Raw genomic sequence first — 19,663 nt, 5'->3', positions numbered from 1 at the left:
CTCGCGTGCCTCTCTCTGCACCGACCATTCCGGAACTTCTGGATATCTCTGTTCCAGGTAGTCGATGACAGACGAGGTGCTCTCATCGGGAATGGTGACAATCACCCGTTTCTTGTCGGGTTCCTTCGCACCCTCCAGCACTTCTTTCGGACGCACGCGAATCACTCGAATCGAAGAGGACGACGATCCTGATGTCGAGGAGCTTTCCTCCGCACTCTCTCCCTTAGAAATATTCCAATTCTTTAGCGCTTTAAAATTATCCATTCTGCAAACAATAAAAACCGAGTATTAAATATTGTAGAACGAACGTTAAATTAAGAGAATATTAAAAAATCATAATGTAAATACGACAGAAAGTTTTAGAAAATGACCGTTTTAAGTATAAGAAAAATTCTAAACAAAAATCAATATAAAAGTTGTAATGGAATATTCGTTGTGGGAAAATTATCGCTGCTAATTGTGATTTAGTACCTAGCAATGTTAAAAAATATCTAAATCTAGAACGATCAGGGACTAAACTTACTTAAAATACTCGCAAAAACTACAGCAAAACTCAGAAAATACTCGAAACAATCGCATTCGAACAAAGCAACAGACAATTGTCGAAATTCTATTGTTGCGTCGTGACTCAGTTTAATGCTAAAAATTCCGATTCATTTGACAAAATTTCGATTTCGGGGGGTTTCCGAGTTTGTCTTTCTGAGGAAAGGGACCATTCTGCTTTTTGTCTGTAGTCTTTCACTCATGCCCACAGAGACGAGGTGTAATCCATTTTGTTAGAGTTAGGATGTTCGAAGACGCTCATAAACTAAGTCGATTCGACTTAAATTGAGCAATGGTAGAATCTTCTGCAACTGTTGTTTCTATATTGATGTTAGGCTGCAATTTGAACCCATTGTAGATCTATAAATCCCACTGCAGTCCGCCTGTCTGGCCTTCCTTAACAATTACAAATCGTTAACAATTCCATTGGATTTGGGCTTAACGAAATTTAACAATAAAAAGGGCGAAAAGTATCTTTCAAAATAAGTGGAAAGACCCCGTTCGTCGTCTCTATGACCAAAACCATCAATTCTTATCTAAATGGAGCTTTGTCGGAAAATCATTGCCACTAATTGTGATGTTGGGCTTAATAATGTTCAAAAATATATAAATTTAGAAAGTTTGTGGTTTGAACTTACTGATAAAACTCGCTGCAAATGATGCAAAACTCAAAAAAGTCTTGAAATAAATCAGTTTTGAACACACGAACAGAAAATCCAACCGCTCGCAACAACAACAATCGACCGCTCGCAACAAATTGTTAGAGTTTTATTGTTGCTTCGCCACGAATTTTAATGTAAAACGTTTGGATTTTCACCGAATTTCGTGATTTTTGCTCCTCCCTGTCGCCGAGAAGACGGATTTTTGCGGATCATTCTCATTCCTTGCATATACAATCAAGTTAACAGTAATATGAATTGAAAATCTAATACTACGAAACGATGACATCATTTATGTTTATATCAAAATATGTTTTAAATTAACACCATATTACTGAATGCCGTTTAGTAAAATCGTTATAAAAACTTTTAATTGGCAGAAATTTGAGTTCTTGTAATTTTGAGTGAAATTTTGAATAAAATTCATTTATTTCCATGCAATTTTATTCTTGTAAGCATAAAATTAAGCCGTAAAACTGAATTAGCATAATGGGGAAACTTCCGTGAACTTTGACTTATCGATTCGGAAGTTCTGCCAGTACCTCGCTGATAACGAGAAAGGTTTAACTTCAAAATTTGGGCTATTTAGACCCAGTAGTTTTTCTCTATGGGCGTCTGCATTACCGGATGAAGAAAAATAAGAAGAAAATATAGCGTTTTTGGAGATTTTTGCAATCTTCAATTGCTCATATTTCGGCAATCGCTTTATACAGAATCTTGAAATTTTGCATACTACCTAAGAAAACAATCTTCCTTCGAATGAGACGAGATCGAAAGAGATTCGAAAGAGCGGAGAAATCGAAATCCGAAAGTCGTCCACTGATTCCTCTATATGTAGACAGTCAGTGACTTTTCTACTTTCCGGGGAGCGATTACCGTCACTTCTGATATAAAGCACTAGATTTTTACATCAAATTTCATCTGTTATTATTAAATACAGAACTATCTCAATATATATCATAGTTAAGTTCCTAAAATGCGTTGTGAACAAAATGGTGTAATCGAATATCAATTTCTCACCGAGATAATATATTATTTGAGAGATAAAGTACATTCCAGACCAACTAATAACAATTTATGTGGAAGTGTCTAGTGTACTGTTTATATGGAATGGTCGCTACTTTAAAGTTATACTTTCAAGACCTAGTATAACAAGGTGACTGCCGGATGTTTCAGCGGTTAATTAATTTGGAAAAATACGGACGAATTGCCGGTTGCGGCCAAAGCATTGTATGTGTCTTTGACACAAGAAGCGATCCAAGTTAATTTTTCGAAAAAGAAGAATTATTTCTGAGAGACCTTAAAAAGTTCAAGCATAAATTAGCAATGCTGTCAATGTTGTTTATAATTATTTAATTGGTTCTCTTATAATTATTCTGTAAACTGCAGAGAAAGTATTGTAAAAGCTAAAGTTTATTTCCTGGTTTGAATTTTTCGTTTCTGATCATGCAGTGACCAATGTCGCTACTAATAGCATTTAATAACATATTGTGCTAATTGATTTATTGTAGCCTGTATATCTTCAATGTCAACAATGTTTCTTTTAGATACGAATTGTTTAATTACAAATTATTAGAACGAATTATTTAATTACAGTCAAACCTCAGGTTTCGAACTTAATTCGTTCCTAAAAGTTGTTCGAAAACCGAAACAAATTTTCCCTTAAATGTAGTTTGCTTTCGGGTGAATTTCATGAAGAAGTATTGTTACACTTCAGAGATCTACATGATATATCTAATTATAATCGGACATTTAGTTCATTCAGTGATTTTATGGAATGGAAACAGAAATATGAAGTAGAAAATACCGTTAAGTACTGTACATTATAATAAAGGTTCAGAATCGAACATTAAGCCTAATAGTCTATATATTTTATAAGTGTCATAGATCATAAACGTCAAGTCCCTCATATTTTATTTTATTCACAATTTCATTTCATAATCTTACAATATTAATTTATATAGAAGAATTCATTTTTAAACAAGGTGTCTATTCATAAATTTATTTTATTTTTACTTTTAACTAATAATTTCGAACAAAAGCATTTATAATTATAAATAGACAACATAAGAATTCTACCGATATATTTTAAACCGCACTCATTACATTCCATTTTATTTAATTAATTAATAGTGCGATTAGTGTTTTAAATTTACGTGCGCAGATAATAAATACCAGAAAATTTATACTTTGTTACAGATATTATTCATAAAAAGTTCGAGAAAGGATGAAATTTATAATTAAGATAAGTCAGAATATTCTTTGAATTTGTCACATGCATTTAATATAGTTAGATGAAACAATAAAATTAACTAAATTTTATATACCTCTGAAAGAGAAATTTTCACAAATCTTGCTTAACAAATTATAAAGTTTAAATGTAAAAGTTGTTGAACAATTTTGGTAGTAGGTTGACGTCATTCAGCTAACCAATCAGCGCGTTGTGCCATCTGGATATTTAGTCGCACGTCTTCAACCAAGTGGGCCTTAAATAAGCGGTACACAGAAAACCCTGTCTGCCTCGCGTACATTCCAGAAGTATACTTAATTAATCTCAATTTCGTTAGAACGATCTCATGGAACAAATTAATTTCGAAGTACGAGATACCATTGTACCAAGGCAAATAACTGCCTAAACCTAATAATAAAAACGACAGTTATTTAAAAATTTTAAAAATATATATTTACGAGTATAATTAAATCAGAGAAAAATGAACTTTGCCAAGAAACAACTGACAAGGAATGACTACAGTTGCCATCCTGCACACAGAGAACTTTCAATTTATTATTGTTTCCTTATTAATTTTTTTTTTAACTGTTAGAACATTAAAACAACCCATTGCACTATCTCCTAGTCTTAATTTTTGTTTTTTTTTTTTTAAATTACGCGTTTATTAAAATATATTACTGTTCGGGTGCAGAATTTTCCCCTTATTTATATGGTCAACACTGCAAACATTTCCAAACTCATGGATGTAGAAACATTTCATTCGATTGTATAATGTGTCATTATATCAATGACTAAAAGAACGATAAAAATGGTCGAATATATGTATATACTTGTAACAATCTATTCGCGAAAGCTAAAAAGAGATGTCAAACGTGTTTCCCGGTATATAAATGCATTTTATTTATTATTTTATACGAATTTCATTTACAATAATCCAAATTTAGGATTGTCGGATTAGACAACGCAACACAGACGGTCTGCCAATGAGAGAGTGTCTCCCGGGAGGACTTTTTAGAGAAATTCGTCCCTATTTAAGTGCTAGGAAAACCTGGAAGACTCTGTGTGGCCAGCCAAAACTAAAATATTTATAAATTTAAGATTTCATTATTTATAGAAGACAAATAAATCTCTTCAGAAATTTATTAAATATATCTTTATTATTTTCTTACATTGATATTTAATTATACAGACTATTAATATAGTGTCTGCTTATTTAGTAATATTAGAGTCCATTAATGTTAAATATTCCTTAAGGAAATTTTCTTCTTCTTCAAGAGTAAAATCAAGATGATCTTCTTCATAATTAGAAATATCTTCCGCTAACCTATCAACTGCTGCTCTTGCCTGACTTTCCTGTTCCCTTGTTATATTAGAAGTATCTGAAAACAGATCATTAATGAAATAAATTAAACACAGGTCTGCAAGTAAAAAACTGCATAGGATTTTTATACATTTTCTTATAGATTTCGACTTGGTAAAAACGAAAAAATACCAAAAAAATTCCATCGCGTCAATTATTTTTGTTACACTCAAGTTTTTGTTTATATTTAGTGTAAAATTCCTAGTTAACTTAGAATTTAGTATTTTTTTTTTAATGGCCTTAAAACGAAGACTTCTCACATTAATTCTATCAATTATAGCTGGACTTAGCAATAAATAAAAAAAAATGTTAATGGATGAAGAGAGTAGTGGTAGAGCGAGATGAGTTAAGTAGTTTTAGTGTCAGGAGGATCACATGCTCCTGTAGAAACAGGTTAAAAGTTGATAGTGATCACCAGTAATATCACTGATCAGTAACAATCACCAGTAATATTACTGATGTTGAGCATGTTTCGACATGTTATCTGGGATACTAGGAATAAATATAAACAACCTGCTGTTGGATTGGATCATGTTTCAACAAGCTAAATAAGTTCAGTATCTTGCTGTCCACCTAATGCCACATTCCAGCATTTGAACGTTACTGTGCTTGTATTTTTATTTCTGGAATGTGGCTTGCAGAGATTGTGTAATTTCTCCAGACAGCTTCTGTTATGTTTGTGGTGAATACACAGAGAAAAGTCAACATCCCCTTTATCTGATCCCCTCTTTTTGGAAACAATGGGAGAAAAGGAAAAAGAAGCATGGAACTCTTTCAAGAATGTAGTGCATAAGTTTTTGGGAAATACTAGGGACCATGACTACAAAACCATTGTACAACACATGCTGGCAGCGTACGAAGCTCAAGGATGCAAGATGAACTTTTTCATCTTGCATCCTTGTGCTTCGTACACAAGTTCATTTCTTACAACTCCCATATTGACTATTTTCCTGAAAACTTGGGAGCCTACAGTGAACAACAGGGTGAAAGATTTCACCAGGATGTCTGTGATATGGAGATAAGGAAAATGGGATGTCAATATGTTAGCTGACTACTGTTGGATGCTCAATCGAGAAACCAGAGAAGGAAATCAGAAACGATTCCAGAGCTTTTCCCAGTTTTCAAAACATTCCTGGAACCCTTTTTTTGTGGTGGCGTTAAACACTCACTATGATTGTGTTTGGATGTCATCAATGTCCTCAAATCACTGTCCTTTTCAGCACTTTTTTCAGCTGTGGAAATAGAAACAGTCACACGGTTCCAAGTCTGGTGAATAAGTAAGTGGAAACCACAGCCATTTTATTTTTGATGAGAAACTGTTGAATAGAGATAGCTGTGTAAGCAGGGGAATTTTCATGATGCAACAACCAGTTTTGAGCTTTCCAGATATCATCTTTTTTGTCAAATTGTCAAAGAATAATTCCCTCCCTACTGAAAAAAAAACAATAAGCACGCTCTTGAGATTACACCTCACTTGGCATGCTTTCTTTGGTTTGGGTGAGTCATGAATTTCCCACTGAGTCAATTGCTGTTACGTCTGAGAGTCATAGCTGTAACTCTATGTTTCATCTCCAGTAATCACTCTTTTCTGTTGCAGTCTTATCAAGTTTGAAACAAAATTTCACTCACACACACTGTTCCTTAAAAAATTCATTTTACAAACATATGAAAATTGCAAATTGACAAAAACACAGATCTAATCCAACTAACAAGAAATGAAAACTATATATGATAAGGGCACAAAAATTTGACGGGAAGCTAAATAATGATGTCTATTATGCATTCTTAGTTTACACAAGTTCAGCACTTGGAAAATTATAGCACCATGTAACCAGTCCTAGAACTTTTTGACTGCACCTTGTACATGCATGCACAAATTTTATTATGATTGCATTAACATTACATTACATGCGTTAGTGCACTGAGTTTTTTTTCAGCATTAGTGCAGTGGGGCGTTTGTCCACCCCGACATTTTTTTGGATCCATAAACCATGTAAGTAAAAATTCATAAAGATTTACTCATTTATTTGGTAAAGGCATGTGTCATTATACATATGATTATATTCAGGTATGATTACATATTATATTAGTACATAAATCCACGAAAATAAAAAACAACATTTATCAAAACTCATTACATTAGATCTTATTATTAAACCAATAGTAAAAATCTAAATTGTTTTTTAAGCATTTTTGTCACTCTGATTCAATAGCTGACATTGTACTTTGGCACTCATTGCAAATGACAAGCAGCTTGCTATGTTTGGTATTTTCTCAATGTGTTTATGAAAGTCAGCCATTTTGAATTAAAATAAACTTAAATTATTTTTATTCACATTGATTATTATATCTATATTATAAATAATAAATGTGGTCACATTATAGTTATTTGAAAAATAAAAAAAACTAAATAAATATTTGTAAAATTTTAAGAAAAACGTAATTAATACTGTGGGGTTTTTGGACACCCCACTGAGAACTGTTGTTTTTCTCTTACTGGAATTTCTGCAGCATCGTAGTAATTTCTGAGCATGCTCTATACATAAAATCATGAAGCTACTGAAGAGGACACAAATATTTCTTGCGAAATCTATGAATAGTGCAATTTTTAAAACGTCGGGGGTGGCGAAACACCCCACTGCACTACCCCAGGGTTAATATTACAAAAATTATAGTGATTTCTCAATGCCTAGTTACTTTCCACCCATCCTGTATCTAGTTTTACACAGTTCTAAAAATCAAATACAGTGGACTATCATTTTACAATTAGTTTCAAAGCTTCAGTTTACAATGAACTTATAACTGTTACCAAATGGACAATATGGAACAGCATCAGTGGCATCAATTATGACCCCATTTTTTTGCATTTCTTGACATTTTGGCACTCCTGGAATCCAAAAATGTAAAACACTCCCTTACAAAATTCTCTGTGTGAAGGTGTGTATGGGCATCTATTTTGCCTTATATCTCAGGACTGGATAAACCAAAAATCTTGAAAATTGGCAAGTTTACTTCTTATGTAGGGCATTGATACTATTAAATTTTGGTAAAAACAAGGGGAGATAGATGGGAGCCATGTGTCATTTTGAATGTGATCAGACTTAATTAAAGCTTTACTTGTTATTAACATTTATAATTTCTTTAAAACTCACTCTTATCCCAAAATAAAGCCTACTTTGTCTGTAATGGCATAAAGATTACATCTCTGAGTTAAATTACCCATGATGAACTATAAAGATCCAATATATATCTGAAGCTGGATCTGTCATGGAAATAAAATATAAAAATTTGTTGTTTTATGTTTCAAACTTTTCAATTTTGTGAAGTCAAAAGGAAATTCAAATAATTTTGTTAAATACCATCTAAAAAATTTAATACTTTGAAAATAAAATAAACAAGAGGTAAACATTTCTGTTTTTACTTTGAAGCTAAAATTCTGATCATAACTCACTTAAATTTCAAAAGCAAAAATAAACAAAATATACAAATAGAAGCATTTGAAACAAGACAATGTGGGAAATAAAATTATTTATGAATTATCTACATTTAAATATGTAATAAACGTACTTGATGAAGACATTTCTTTTATTAAATGAGAAATTGCACCTTCAACATTATTTGATAAACTTTCTAATGCATTTCTTGCTGCATCAATTTGAAATCCAAGACTAACAATCTGAAATAAATTGAAAGAAAACTTATTATTTTATTTCTAAATTTATATAATAAATTGTTTTTCAGAGGGTTTAAATTATTTCTAAATAGCCATATACAACAAAAATTAAAATTAAAAAATAACATATACAATAATTTATTTTGTTTAGCATTATTTAAAAAATTATTCTTGATTTATTAAATCTATTTTTAAATAATAAATTTTAAAAAGATATTGTATATGTAACTAATTTAAATTATAAAGAAACCAATACATGATTCAAACAACAAAATCAACTAATGTAATAAAATTAATAAAATTTAAAATATCCAATGGGACTGGAAATTTAAATTCAAAAAAGTTTTTTAAAAACACAAGGAAAACCACTCAAAAAACATTACATTAGTTTTTCAACTAATGTAATGTTTATCTAAAATAAACAAAAAGTATTTAAATGACACTAAATAAATATGAAATCATATAATATTTATATTATTTATTACATTTAATTTTGACTAACAAGTAAGAAAATCAATATGTTTTGTACGTCAAAGTATTTTGAATGTTGTCAAATTAACTTTAAAATATAGTATAAGTTTGTTAATTCAGCACCTATAGGCCAGAATACTGCCATTTTTGTATTTTCTCAAATTATATGCAATCTGATTATTGCAGATACTGCTATACATTTTGTAGCAGCACATACTGCTGTATGCTTCCAATTGTGAAGGTCCGAAACCCTTATTCTGTTTTAGATCAGTATAAATCTAGGAATTTTCCTAGTAAAAGAGAAAAGGGGGACTTCTACGGTCAATGACCGAGACGCTCTCCTCGAATAAGAAAAAAGGGGAGAATGTTAAAATATCAATAAGAGAAATCATCTCTATTTGTTTAACAGTTATTCTATAGACGTTAGTATCAACAAGAAGGGAATAAGAGATATTTCTTATCACCTCTTGGTTGCAAGTAACACGTGGTTACGGCAATAAATCGCCTTGTTCATAGTCAAACACGACGTTTGATATAAACAATATCTAAATAGTTGACCAGGTTAAAGAAATTATTGTCAAATGATTGTTAATTTATGGATGAGAGCCATCAAACCTATAGAAATTTATATCATAAAATCATATCATCTTGACACCAATATCAATAAATTGAACAAATTTCTCTATGTCAATTGTCCGAACTAGCTAGATCCAAATATCAACACACTAGCAGGTGTGCGGCTAAATCATTAATAACGTCATAGTTCTCACCCCCTCGAAATCAGTATAAAGAGGGCTCCCGGCCAGTATCAGGGTGGCCTCCAACTTAGAAGGAAATAACGGATTGACGATCCTCGTCGCTGACCACCAAAGACGGACAACACGGTTAGATTCTACAAGCTACAACTTAGTAAGTAGATTTCTCTCCCTTCTCTCAGGTGGACTAGGGCTAATTCCTAAATAGATTTTAAGAAGGATCAAAGACTATCCTCTATCATAAATATGCGAGATGTAGCCGGAAAACCGCCTATTGTAACCTCGGTTAGAGATTAGCATTATTATTAATTATTGTAACCTTTTCATATATATCATTAGTTAATTAAATATATATATATATATGTTATCTTAAATATGTGTGTTTACTCGTACTCGGTCAACACCTTATCAACTTATCCGCAACCTCCCCACTCGATTTTCGCCCTCCTAAATTGCCATCCACTGACCCTGTGAGCGGGACTCACCGCCCCGTTGTCGGGAAACGGTTTAGGCTTTGATGCATAAACCCCGATTCTCACACAATTTGTTTATGCACACTTGAATCAGTAGGAAGATGAAACATAACAAACTATAGTTTTGCAATGTAAGTATTAATTGTAAACACTTCTATGCACTTGTAGCTAGAACTATATTTAAGATGATCAACACAAAACCTTCCTCACTTATTTCTAGCTATATATACAGGAGAAATAAGTGAGGAAGTATATAAGAGTACTCCTAGAAATAAGTGAGGAAGGTTTTGTGTTGATCATATTAATTGTAAAACCTGCAAAAAAAATTAATGAACATATTATTGACAAAATCATCATTCACTATGATTAATATGCATATTTATTTTCCAAATAGAATGTATTCCAATTTGTGGAATATTAGCATACCAGATTGTCAGCTACTTTTCAGGAGGTATGGGATTACTGGACATTCCAGATAATCAGGCATTAAATTAACAAACTTCCACTGTATATTATAATATACATTTGATTGATAACATAAGAAAAAGAGCATAACTAATATTCTAAATTCTATGTTCTTCATAACTAACTCCATTGATAAATGAACCATGTAATAAGCCATGATGTGATGATGCATAAACTTCAGCCACAGCAGCTACATCCAAAGAACAAGGAACATTCTGTTGATGTACAGTATATACTTAGTAGTCACAATCACTGGAGATATTAACTGCTCCACCCAATGCTTGGTATAGGAATATATGTAGGATGTGCCATAAGTTTTTCCCTTGCCCTTTCCTAATGAGAAAGGGCAAGGGAAAAACTTATGGCAAATCTTTTTCACTATGGTGGTTTTTTGGGACATTTAGAAGAGCTGGATGTCAAAATGAACATCCTGCTTCTCCAACATTTTTTCAATTATTGATATATATTAAATGAACTATATACAGTGGGTGATATCCTTTCTCATTAGGAAAGGGCCAGAAAAAATAATGGTTATTTCTCAATACAATCGTCCTTGATTTCAACACATTTATGACATTTAAAAAGCAATATTTATAAAAATATTCTGAAAATTTTTGTTTAAAATGGTGCATTATTGCTGTCTTTAGTTCCTCATCACTGTCAAAATGTCTTCCTCAGAGCATTTTTTAAATCTGGAAACAAAAAATAGTCTGACAGGGTCAGATGTAGGTTGTAAGGCTGCTCAAAGCCACAATCCTGAATGGCGGCTTGAGCAACTGCTGTATTGTCATGCAACAAGTGCATTCCTCTTGTTAATTTTCCTTATCTTTTTGCATATCACTGTATGCAACTGATGCAATAACACTGAATATACAGTTGAGTCTGCATAAGTCGACACCCCCAAAGGAAAGTGGAAATGTGTCAAGTTATCTGATATGATGACTAAAACAAAGTTGAAAAAAACCACAAAACTACAATTAGGAAAATACAGTAGTGCTTTATACAGTACTGTACATGCAATGTATCTCTCTGCCCATCCATCACTGGCACTAAAGTTGGTTTCTACTCCAAGTACCTCAGTGATTTCGCTTTTAGTTTAAGTATTGGCCCTGAAACAGGAAGATTCGACGAACGAATTTGTTTTAGCCAACGGATCAGAGAATCTTTGACATCTTTGTACAGCGACTTTCTCTGGCATTTTCGAGACAGCTGCAACAAAGACCCAAGAAATAGTTTTTTAATTTTCTCTTTTTTTTTCAGAATTCCCACCAATATTGTTCTTGGAAGGTTTTCTTGGTTTGCAGATTCGGCTTGTGACGTTTTATTACATTCAAATTCACATACAAGTTTGTATTTTTCCTTCAGCGTAAGTGTTGTTAGGTTTCAGATTCTCATTTCTAGCAGAAATGTGAAACACTCGCTGCAAATAACGCATGAATGAAAAGTGAAAAAATGCAAAATCAGATTCTGCTGAGATGTTAAGCTGTGTGGTGTGAACTCATTTTTTTTTTTTCAGGAGAGGAGTCAACTTATCAGAAGTCTAAATGAATATGGGACAGAAAAAGTATGCCGATTTATCCAGTGTTGACAAGTTAAATAGTGTTGAGTAAACCAGAGTTTTTTAAAATTAATGCCTATGTAAGTCGATTGGGACCAGAGAAAACTGACTACTTAACCGACGGTGTCTAGTTATACCTATGATGACTTATGAAGACTCAACTGTATTTTGCATTTACACTGAATATTTCCACCATCAATATGCACTCACAGTTCCAAAACACAGTAGTCATGATTTTCTTATTGATAGCAACATCTTAGCCTTTTTTTGGGGGCTCCCTCCCATGGTCTTCACCACTCTATTGATTCCATTTTGGAAAAGGGATCATAATAAGGGAGCATAGTTTTGTTCCCTGTAACAACAGATTTCTGAAAATCAACACCCAGTTTGTAAATGTCCAAAGTCCACTGTGCACTTTCTACATGCTGCTGCCATTGAACAGCAGAAAGAAGTTTGGGAATTCATCTTGTGCTGCCTTTGCTCATGACTAGATTCTTATGAAGTATATACCAAACACTCATATCCAATAGGTTGGTCATTGCTGTTATTTCTTTCACTTTCAACAAGTGATCCAAAAGAACCAGTCGTCACCATACCAATTTTTTCCAAGGTTACTGCATCTACCGGACAAGAATCCCTTGAAGATTACATGAGATCATGTAATCTTCAAGGGATTCTTGTCCTAATCAAAAACATTTAGCACATTCTTTTACAATGGTATATGACAGCAAAGCTTCTCTGTACACATTGTAGTTCCCCATGTAAACAGAATAGGGGAGACACAAATAAACAGTTTATACACACTTCTATTATACTTAACTATAGCTAGATATATACATATATACAATAAAAATTCTATCACAAATATACAAACATATGACCGGACATAGATATACAAACATAACAGAAGTCTTAGACGTGCAGCACCACACAAAATACAATGATATTTCTACACAAGCTGATCACTCTTGATCAAATTAATTGTCTTCAACTGGGAAAATAATCTTCCAAATCTTCAGTTTTATCAACAAATTCAAAGTTTCAATTAACATTTACCGTTCATACCCAACACAACTCCCAACAAAAGTGGACTGCACATGAAGTCCAGCTCCAACTCTTGATTTCCACAAATGCCTAGGCTTGTTGTTTGGCTTCTTCCTCCTGCAAATGCACATACCACACCAAGAAAACTCCACTGAAAAAGATGAGATTTCTCTCCTTGTCATGTCCCTTTTTGTTCCCCAGAAATGTCACCTGACCAATCTGGACCTTTCCCCCTGCCATTCTATTGTTATAGTGACCAAATGCATATCCAGGGTACACTGACTGATGGTATGGAAAGGAGGAATGTAAAAGATGAACCAGGGAATAAACAAAAAAGAAAAAACAAATATATACATATATGTACACAGAAAGTAGATAAAACAAATATATTAACATAAAACACAGTGTAGTAACACCACAACATGATCTAGACATTTCTTGATTTCCATGGGTGCTTAACCTTTTGTAAGAAACATGATGACTGTCCAATACTCTAGTTTAAAGTTTGCTGTCTTGTCATATACAGAGGCCCACTATAAATCACCTTTTAATACTACAGGCAGTAATTTTGCATAAAGCACTAATTACTCTTAATGTACTTGTCTTGACAGGTCTTTTAGTCATGCACAGTAGGTTAGGTCAGGAACTTATGGCACTTCCTTTGTATTTAAGACCCCATCTTAACACTTATGGCACTTCCTTTGTATTTAAGACCCCATCTTAACACTTGCTAAACCTGTTCAGAAATGTACAGAGCGGTAATAAATATGAAAGGCACTACTACTGGAAGCCAGCTTCATTTTGTTGACAAACTTAGGAGCCATAGAACTTGCTAAGCATAAAATAGAAATTGGATAGCATGTTGTCATAAAGATCACTTTACTAAGCTGCTCATAGAGTAACAAAAAAATCACAAGAAGTGAACCTTAAATGAATTAAATATAGTTTATCTTCCAAAGTCACCACATTGTATCTAATAAGTCTTGCCAACAGTTTATTTTTAACTTTAAGAAGCATAGGCTAGACACAATGTGGAAATGATAAATAGCTGAGAGACATTTTGGTACCCTTCATTTGGTTTTTGGCAACTTAACAGAAAATCTAGCTAAAAATTTTCTCTAATCCATTGCATTCTAATTTGAATTAAAGAAAAAAGTGAGATCTTGCCATCAGTTTCCATACTTTGTACATGTCCTACTTTGCTTATAAAAATATATCCCACATATAACAGCATGCTCTTATACTGTATTTATGTCATCTTGTTTTGGCCTATAAGAGAACTGCACTATTGTGTCAATGTAAATTGATATAAATGTACTGATACAGTAATTGTTCAGTAACATTTCTGTGGTAACCAAAAAACCAAAATAAAATAGTTTGTCCAATATAAAAAGTTTTTTTTTTAAAATTGTGAGTTTTTTAGGCACTATGCAGAATATAGGGCCAATTTTGTCTTATAAGAGCATGCTCTTATAGATGGTATGGTAAATTCACACTAATTTATTATTTCAATATATTCATACATTACAATCATCATTATTTTTAAGATTGTTCTATTGAGTAACAACAATTCTCTAATTATTAAAATTATTTTTAAAGAAATTGTTAAAAAATATTATCACAGTAGAAAAGTATTTTCTTTTAATAATAAATAAATTTTTGAATTAAGTATTTAATAGTTTAATACAGTTATTCAATTAATTTTTCAGGTTTAAAATTTGTGAATCTTTTTAGAATTTTTTAGATTTTAGTAATTGTATGTCAATTTACATTAATAAAAAATAAACTTAATTTATTAATTCTTAAAAAATAGCCATAGTAATATTTAAAAACTTGCATAAAAAGAAAAAAAAATAGGAAATAAGATATTACAATTATAAAATTTAATAGATTGAATAAAAGTTACCTTTGCAACATTTTCTTCCGAAGCATCAGTGGTATCAGAAAAATTTAAAAAATCTTGATTTTGTTGCAAAATCTAGTTAATAATAAAAATTATATTAAATAAGTTTAAAAGTTATATCTATTCGTATGTTATTTTGAATTATTCATATTACTATCTCATATAATATAAACACAGTTGAGCACCAATTATTTAGAAGTCAATTATCCAAACAATTGATTAACAAAAATTGACTTCAGATAGTACTAATTCCAGAAATTACAAAGCTTTTACATAATAAAGATTGTTATAGATCTTCTGTAAGTCTACTATTGAGATATCTTATTATTAATTTTACTATTATGTATTTTTTTATTTTGAATTCAAGGCTTTGTCAGTTTGTCATAAATTGCAATGAAAGACTAGTGTTTGTTTTTTTTAATAAATAAGAAAATTTTCTTGTTATTTCTAATTATTCATTTACAATAAATTTCTATGCCTTAATCTTTAAAAGATGGTAGCTAGATGTACCGCTAGACCAAATTACATACTATTTAATTCTTAATAGTAGCAATAATATAGCACAATTTAATCCAGAAATCATTTGGCTTTAATATAATTATCAGACTTTGAGATGTTTATATTTGTATATATACATCATGATGTAGTAAAGAGAAAGCTGACTAAGTAATAGTGTAAGTCTAAAGGCTGTAGGTGCTGAGTCATCCTCACAAGTATTTAGTATGGTTATATCTAAATTAACAGTTCTGGAAGCAAAGATTGGACAGCAGTCTGGATAATGTAACCAGCACTGCATTTGCATGGCAAGTGGCAGTTGTGGATTTGAGTCCCACTCCAGACTGATTCTTTTCTTCTAGAACCTTCTAAATTATTTAATAAATTTAATAAAAGATGGTACCTAATGCCTACCTCTAGGTCAAATTACATAATATTTAATTATTAATAGTAGCAATAACATAGCCTGATTCAGTCTAGCAATTGTTTGACTTTAATCTTTTTAACTATTATACTAGAGTTAAAATTAAAATTTTTACTTTATTTAAGGTATTGATCTTTTTATTCTTTCTCTACAGAGTGTGAACAGTTATCCAAAAGTGTCTCACTCCAATTATTTTGGATAATTGATGCTCTACTGTATATTAATCATTATATATAGAATTTTTCTCAATACAAAATACTTTCAATAGCATAAAAAAATAATTTAAAGCAAAGCATAACATCAAAATGTACATTTAAGAATAAAAATTAAAATATTTTTCTTACATCAACTGTAAGGGAAGCATTATTATTAGCTTGTTTTAAGGCTTCTTTTACTTTTTTTGGTGGATATCCCATTGAACAAAATTGATCATAAATACACACATTTAACCTAGAAATAAACATAATGATGGAGATTTATTTTTTTTAAAAATTAAAATAACAAATTATTAAAAAATATAAATTTTTTTATATTACTATTTCAAATATCAAAATATTAAATATCTTTATCATTATATAACAAACTAGGAGTTCTGCCCCTGACCACCTTTGATAGTTAAACCCATGACACTCTCATATCTATGTTGCAATATATAATCATTTTTTAGACAATATTAGTTATAAACACATATCTATATTAAATAACTGTAAATAATATAATAAAGAATAATCTACAGTAAGATAAAATTAAAATGCTGTTATTTAAAATGATTTAGATCAAATCAAAAGAATAATTAAAAATAGACAGGTGACACTTAAATTAATTGTCCAAGGGCTGTTATGACATTCTATGAGGTATTCAATATTAGACTTATTTTAGACCCTATAAGACATTGTAATGTCTCATAGGGCCTAAAATATTTGATTTTTTTTAAGATTTCAATTTTTCTAGTAATATACTCAGGATCCTTTTCTAAATGCTCTACCTCATTTTTTTGTAAGATGTCTGCTTCTATTCAAACATTTCATGTCAATGGATGAGCGAATAACTAACTGTATCATGCCAATTTATCTTTATTATATTAGATATACTGTATATACTGACATGTAAGACAACTCTGAAAAACACAAAAAAACACCTCAAGATCAGGGATTATCTTATATGCCAGATACAAAAAACAGGAAGCTTAATTTCTTGGATGAATATTTAGTTATAATTGGGTGGATGTTCATATATTAGGTATAATATATTCCTATATAAAAGAAGTCCAGTCTTCATTAAAAAACTAAGTTTAGTATTTGTGAACATATAAATTTATTTTAAAACAGACAAAAAGTGTAATTTAACAAAAAACATAAGTTTTAAGAACCATTATACCTTACTAGATAACTAAGTTTGCCAGCTGAAGGAAGGAGTTCATTAAGCAAGTCCTGAGATTCATTGTTAAATTCTTGTCATAAGAATTCCAGTCTAAGTATGATAATCAATTTTGCTTTCATTGTCATCAGTGTCCTATAACAAGTCATCTTCCATGACATCATAATTTAACACCATTTTCATCCATCCATCCTTATTCATAATAAGGAACAAAAATATCTGAGGAAAATTTTATTTTAGTTTTAGTTTTTAGTTTTACACTTGAAGATGATTACAAGTTTTAACTGAATTCCATTGGCTAGGCCCAACAAGATCACTGTAAATCTGGCTTTTTTATGGTCTGTACTCAAACTAAGCACAGTTTTCATATCTGTAGAGTTCACCCCTTTTTGCTTATATCAGAATCCATATTTTAAACATTTAATAATAAAAATTCATATTTTTTTTCTTCAATTGAATAATAAACTAATGAAAACTGGTGTATCTTTATGGTGAAGATCTGCTGGTAGTTTCTGAGCAATCTTTGTTCTTTGTCATATTACAAAATTTTTTCTGCTTATGACAGCTGCACCATTCTGAAGTTGCTTTAAATTCTCTATACTGTTCTGGATTTAATCTTGACCACTTTAGTGCATATACTCTGATCATATTTCTGTTGATTATGTAGCCATCCTGTCTTTGTTTGAGTACTCATTCTGCAACACGATTTTCCAGTTGAGCAATGAGCCAATGAGCAATTCCTGTTCTCATTGCACATTTTTTCTTTCTTTCTTAAAATATCTTTCTTCCTTCTCCAATCTTTTACCATTTTTTCAATTATATAAAACTTGTTTGCAACCTTAAAGCTGCTCAATGCCTTTGCCATTTTAATTACTTTTAATTTAAAACTCACTTAATATTTTCTGCACTTAATTTGCTCCATAATTTCAAATGATTATTAAAATTTTAAAATTTCATTTAACAAATTGAATAATTCAAAATTTTTAAACAGGCTTACAGAGAAGAAAAAAATCATCTAGAACAGAATATCATTACTCACATACAATGCCAAATGTAGGATACAGGTAATATACTGTCTTTCAGCATTAACCTTGGTGAAATCATGGGGATATAAAAATAAGCAGATAACTCATTCAACAAGAACTTTATGATTTTAAGATTAAAAGTCTTGTGGACAAGCATGTTGTTGTGATAGAACAACATATGCAACAACTACCATTTGTTGTTCTATACTGTTCAACTTTGGGTGCCTTTCCTGCTACCTATGGAAAACTTCCAACATGCACATTATCAGTAGTGACTGTCCTCTAAGTATTGACACCACTGTGGCAATATGTTTTGTTTTTAGAAAAATGAAGCAACCATTTTCTCATCTGGATGTTGGCTTCTGTGAGCATTTTTGAGTATTAACTCATTGGTACTGTTATTTCATTTCTAGATCATAATAAGAAATCCACGATTCATCACTTGTTACTACATTTTACATGTCTGACTCTGTTCTGATCCAAACTTTTGGACAATAAACTAGCATAATTCCAAGTTATGATGACTGATAAAAATAAATTAAATTGAAGAGGTCTATGCAACAGGATGTAAGTCCACTAAAGCTGGTTTTGAGTTCTCAGTGGTTTTTACTCTCTGTGCAGGTGTCCTCATCTGCCTATAGAATAGAATTATGTCATGTATAATTGTGGGCTGTCATAAGCATTTGAAGTTTAAAAGTGTGGAATAAGAGTATATGTCTAAAGGTGTATATGCTTATAACTCTAAAAAGTATAATAAGGTTAAACTTAAAAACTTTTAAAAAGGCCTCAATCAGTTCTTGTATATTTAAAAAGAATTGATTGTCATTTTGTATCAACACTGATAGATGGCATTGATACAAAACGACAATCAATTATTGGAAAGTCAAAACTTCAATTATCAAACAAGTGATACTGACGAGGATTGTTGAAATGAAATGCATTTATCACAATGAAAACATTAAAAAGAAGTAAATCAATTTTTATTTGATTATTTTTTAATGTCTATTATTTAAAACGGTTTTTATCTTGGATGAATAGTCTAAAAGAAAATTTGTATTTTTAATAATTAATTATTTTTTTAAATATACACTTCTTAAATGCTTGTGAGATAGTGGCAAGATAAAAATAGTACAAGTAGTGATTAAAAAAATTTACCAGGTATTATATTACCGGTAATTCAGTAATTATATTCTAAATTACTAGTTTAT

The 19,663-nt window shown here is 31.1% G+C and overlaps 1 protein-coding gene across 1 annotated transcript in view; it reads right to left on the bottom strand.

The window, feature by feature from the left end:
- Positions 1-4,575: 4,575 nt before the first annotated feature.
- LOC111618764 (NEDD8 ultimate buster 1-like) overlaps positions 4,576-19,663 on the bottom strand; it is a 75,342-nt gene continuing 60,254 nt past the window's right edge. The window contains exons 13-16 of the mRNA XM_023360338.1: positions 16,398-16,503; positions 15,138-15,209; positions 8,360-8,468; positions 4,576-4,811 (exon numbers count right to left, since the gene is read on the bottom strand). Of these exons, the coding sequence (XP_023216106.1) occupies positions 4,642-4,811; positions 8,360-8,468; positions 15,138-15,209; positions 16,398-16,503 (457 nt within the window). The 3' untranslated portion in view covers positions 4,576-4,641. The remainder of the gene's footprint in view (positions 4,812-8,359; positions 8,469-15,137; positions 15,210-16,397; positions 16,504-19,663) is intronic.

Source organism: Centruroides sculpturatus, unplaced genomic scaffold, assembly GCF_000671375.1.
Source record: "Centruroides sculpturatus isolate CEXI.00-Female unplaced genomic scaffold, Cexi_2.0 scaffold188, whole genome shotgun sequence".
Lineage (NCBI taxonomy): Eukaryota > Metazoa > Arthropoda > Arachnida > Scorpiones > Buthidae > Centruroides > Centruroides sculpturatus.
The sequence above is the reverse complement of the archived record's forward strand: the minus strand, read 5'-3'. Positions and strand labels throughout refer to the sequence as shown.